Source organism: Vidua chalybeata, chromosome 3 (assembly GCF_026979565.1).
Source record: "Vidua chalybeata isolate OUT-0048 chromosome 3, bVidCha1 merged haplotype, whole genome shotgun sequence".
NCBI classification, from domain to species: domain Eukaryota; kingdom Metazoa; phylum Chordata; class Aves; order Passeriformes; family Viduidae; genus Vidua; species Vidua chalybeata.
The window spans coordinates 112,314,454-112,319,146 of record NC_071532.1 but is presented as its reverse complement, the minus strand read 5'-3'; the positions used below and the strand labels follow the sequence as shown (position 1 = coordinate 112,319,146).

The 4,693-nt window shown below is 56.1% G+C and overlaps 1 protein-coding gene across 1 annotated transcript in view; it reads right to left on the bottom strand.

Moving 5' to 3' along the window:
• Positions 1-1,763: 1,763 nt before the first annotated feature.
• The window catches only part of TRIM35 (tripartite motif containing 35), an 11,831-nt gene continuing 8,901 nt past the window's right edge, over positions 1,764-4,693 (bottom strand). Inside the window, exons 4-7 of the mRNA XM_053939469.1 lie at positions 3,777-4,007; positions 3,609-3,631; positions 3,198-3,319; positions 1,764-2,521 (exon numbers count right to left, since the gene is read on the bottom strand). Of these exons, the coding sequence (XP_053795444.1) occupies positions 1,962-2,521; positions 3,198-3,319; positions 3,609-3,631; positions 3,777-4,007 (936 nt within the window). The 3' untranslated portion in view covers positions 1,764-1,961. The remainder of the gene's footprint in view (positions 2,522-3,197; positions 3,320-3,608; positions 3,632-3,776; positions 4,008-4,693) is intronic.

Sequence of the window (4,693 nt, the reverse complement as noted above, 5' to 3'; positions counted from 1 at the left end):
TGGGATGGAATTGGTGTTGGAATTGGGGTTTGGATTGGGGTTGGAATTCTGATTGGGATTGGGGTTGGGAGGGGGGATCGGGATGGAGCAAGATTGGGATTGGGATTGGGGATTGGGATGGGATTGGGATTGGGATTGCGATTGGGGTGGGATTGGGATTGGGATTGAGGTTGGAATTGGGATTGGGGTTGGAACTGGGGTTTGGATTGGGATTGGGATGGGATTGGGGATGGGATTGGGATTAGGGTTGGAACTGGAGATGGGATTGGCATTGGAATTGGGATTGGTATTGGGGCTGGAATTGGGATTGGGGTTGGAATTGGGATTGGATTGGGATTGGGATGGGATTAGGGTTGGGATGGAATTGGGGTGGGAGGGAATGGGATTGGGATTGGGATGGGATTGGGGTTGGAATTGGGATTGGGGATGGAACTGGGATTGGGATGGGATGGGATTGGGGTTGGGATTGGGATTGGGTTTGGAATTGGGATTGGAGTTGGAACTGGGGTTTGGATTGGGATTGGGATGGGATTGGGATTGGGGATGGGATTGGGATTGGGATTAGGGTTGGAATTGGGGATGGGATTGGCATTGGAATTGGGATTGGGATGGGATTGGGGCTGGGATTGGGATTGGGGTTGGAACTGGGATTGGGATGGGATTGGGGTTGGGATTGGGATTGGGGCTGGAATTGGGATTGGGGCTGGAATTGGGATTGGGGATGGGATTGGGATAGGATTGGGATGGGGATGGGACTACAGAGTTGGGGTGGGATGGGATTGGGATTGGGATGAGAGAAGGGATGGAAATGGATTGGGATGGGATTGGGGGTGGGATGGGAATGCAGGGTTGGGGTTGGGATTGATATTGGGATGGAGCAGGATTGGGATTGGGATGGCGTGGGAATGCAGGATTGGGGTGGGATGGGATTAGGGTTGGGATTGGGGATGGAGCTGGATTGGGATTGGTATTGAGATGGCACGGGATGGGATAATGGGATAATGGGATGGATGGAGGGAGGGCAGATGGGATTCAGGGATTTGGGATGCTGCAAATCCCTTTTTCCCTCCCTTGCCGTATCCAGGGATACGCTGTGGGAGGATCCCGGCGTCGCCCCCAGCTCCAGCCTCTCCCTTTTGTTTTCCCTCCTCCGGCTCTTGTTCCCGAGGAGATTCCCGAGCAAATGGCGGGAAACCATGGAAACCACCCGCTCCCGTCGGAATCCGGGCAGGAAAAAGGCAGGAATGGCCACCCAGGCCCCTTCCCTTTCCCCACGGAATCACCCAAAATCCCAAGGACTCATCTGGATTCAGGAAAAAAAACGTTTGGGCAGGATTAACTCCGGGTAAAAACTCCAAACTTCCTCCATTTCCCAACACTGATGACGCATTTCACCGGATTCCCAGAGCTGGGAATTCCAGGGAAAAAAACCCCCTCGGAGGGATAAAGCTGTGGGGAAAAGGGTGGAGGAGGTGGGATCCTCCCAGGGGTGTTCCCACTGATGGTTTTCCGTGTGGAGGCACCCCTTGTCCAGACAAATCCCGTGGGATGTTCCCATTCCAAGAGCCGGGATAAGGATCGCCGTTCCCAGCAGGGATTCCTGGATCCCTGAAAACTGCGGGAAAAGCCCCTAAATGGTTTCATTCCTGGTTTGTCAGGGAAATCCCTTCTTCCCAAAGCATTCCCAGTTTGCATCCAGGACAGAGAGGGGCAGGAAAATTCGGGATTTGGGAACAGAACCTCAACATGGGGAGACGCACCGATAATATTTCTAATATTTATTGATGTTTATTAATGATAAAAACCTGAGACATTACAAACAAGCGTTCCTTTTTATCCCTGCTGATTTTGCTTCTTTTTTTTTTTTTTTTTTCCTGGAAAAGCCGGAAAAGCACCTGGGAGAGCCCCACCAGGAAAGCTGGAGGAGCACGCGGAGAACCCCACCAGGAGGCAGGAGACGCCTAGGTCGGGACGTCCTCAAGGACACGGACGCGGAGCGGGCAAATCCGGAGCGTCTTGGTGTCGGCGGCCCCCTGGGAATTCCCCACGTAGAAATAGGGGAAGACGACCCCGCCGAACTTCTCGTGGAATGTGTAGATGTGGCTCTGGAGGTCGGCGTCGTAGAAGGACAACTCCCCCTCGGTGCAGTCCAGCTCCACCCGGACCCGCCGGATGTTTCCCAGCGCCGCCTCCGAGCGCACGGCGTTGGACGCCCGGCACTCGTCTTTCCCGTGGAGGTGGTAGATGTACCAGAAGCCGGAGCGGGAATCGTGGTGGAAACTCCAGTGGGAGCCTTTGTGGGGCCGGGACACGCCCACCCTCCAGTTGGTCAGCCCGCCCAGGTCCACCTCCCAGGTGTGGAAGCCTTCGGAGAAGCCGCGGGATCCCAGGATGCAGGGGGCGGAGGTGAAGCGCTCCGGGTTTTCCACGGAGGCTTTGTAGCTGCAGCTGGAGACGCTGGAGAGGTCCTCGGACACGGAGAGCCAGCCGGCGGCCGAGTTGGGATCCAGGCTGAACGGGACTGGCCAGGAAGGGGAATGTTTTATGGGAAGTTGGCAGCTCGGTGGAGATCTGTCCGTCCCTCCGTGGAGCCCTCCATGGATTCATCCCTCCATTCATCCATGGATTCATTCATGGATCCATCCATGGATCCATCCATCCATCCATCCTTGGATCCTTCCATGGATCTATCCATCCATTCATGGATTCTTCCATGGATCCATCCCTCAATCCATCTGTCCCTCCATCCATGGATCCATCTGTCCCTCCATTCATGGATCCATCTGTCCCTCCATTCATGGATCCATCCCACCATGGATCCTTTCATGGGTCCATCCATCCATGGATCCATCCATCCATTCATGGATTCTTCCGTGGATCCGTCCATCCATCCATCCATCCATCCATCCATCCATCCATCCATCCATCCATCCATCCATCCATCATCCATCAGTGGATCCATCCATCCCTATCCATGGATTTGTCCCTAACCCACATCACCCCTAGGAATCGCACATTCCCAAGTTTCCCTTTTGGAAATCTTGACATCCCTTGACATCTCCAATCCCCAATCCCAGCTCCACATTTCCCATCGTTCCAGACCCCACAACCACCGTTTTTAGGGAAGAATCCATCGCCACCCTTCCCATCTTTCCACCCCCTGGAAAACCCCGCTCCCGACGTTCCCGGCTCCTCACCGGCGGTGATGGTGTCCAGCATCTTCTTCCACACGTTGTACTGGAGCGATCCCAGGTACTTGGCCACGTCCAGGAGCATTCCCGAGGGAACGGCTTCCGGCTCCTCGGCCGTGCAGGCAATCCTAGGGCAGGGATTGACCGTGGAGAAGGGATTGGGATGACGCTCCCGGCACCTCCCAAGCTTGTTCTCCCTCGATTCCCACGAAATCTGGGATTTGACACTTCCCACAAACCCTGAAATTCCGCTTTGTGTCCCCGCCATCCTGCCCGGAGCACCCAGGGGACATCCAGCACCTCCTGGACTTGGAGGGGACACTGGAATTTTCTTGGAGCAGGGACCGCAGGAGACCCCATCCAGCCACCGGGAAGCCATTCCCAAATTCCCATGGATACGACGGGACCAGGACCTACCTCCGCTTGCGGTTCTTGTGGGTCTGGAAAAGAAAAGAGAGAGACACCGGGAATGAGACCCCGCCTGCCACCGGAATTCCGGCAGCCGACGGATCATGCAGGGGAGGCGGGATCCGGGCCGGGAGCTGGATCCCGGTGGGAGTTACCCGTCAGGAATGTGGGAATTACCATCAGGAATGTGTAGTCGTCCTGCTTGAGATCGGCCTGGAGCTGCGCGGCCTCGTTGAGCAGGGCCTGGCTGGCCTCCGCCAGCTGCTCCATCTTTCCCTGGATCAGATCCTGCTTCCGCCCCGTCTCCTCCCGGAGCTGCGCCAGCACCGCCTGCTCCTCGTCCCACAGGAACTTGTGCAGCTTCTCGAATTCCCACTTCACCTGCCGCTCCAGCCGCTCCGACTCCGCCTGGGAATGTCGGCGCCTCGCTCCAGGTGGGAATGTCGGCAGCACCCGAATTCCCCGGGGTCCCCGTCCAGGCAGCTCCAGCGCTCAGGGATTCAATGGGATCGCGCTGCCCTCCCCAAATTCCCTTCCCCGCTTCCCAAATTCCCACCGCTCTCCTTTTCAGAGATGGGATCAGGGCTTCAAGCCAGCTGCATGTGCAGGATTGGGATCAGGATCAGTCCCACCTCTAAGCACCTGAATTCCTTGGATTCCCTGTTCCCAGAGCTCAGGGATTCCCTGGGATCACTAGGATCACATTGCCGTTCCCAAATTCCCTTCCCCACTTCCCAAATTCCCACCCCTCTCCTTTTCCGGGATGGAATCAGTGCTCCACCCCCGGCTGCATGTGTAGGATTGGTATCAGGATTAGGATCAATCTCACCTCTGGAGCACCCAAATTCCCTGGATTCCCCCTCCCAGAGCTCAGGGATTCCCTGGGATCATTGGGATCATGATTCTATAACCAAATTCCCATCCCCACTTCCCAAATCCCCACTGCTCTCCTTTCCAGGATGGGATCAGCACTCCACCCCCTCCAGCTGCACATAACGGATTGGGATTGGGATCAATCCCACCTCTGGAGCACCCAAATTCCCTGGATTCCCCCTTTCCAGAGCTCAGGGATTCCCTGGGATCACTGGGATCAT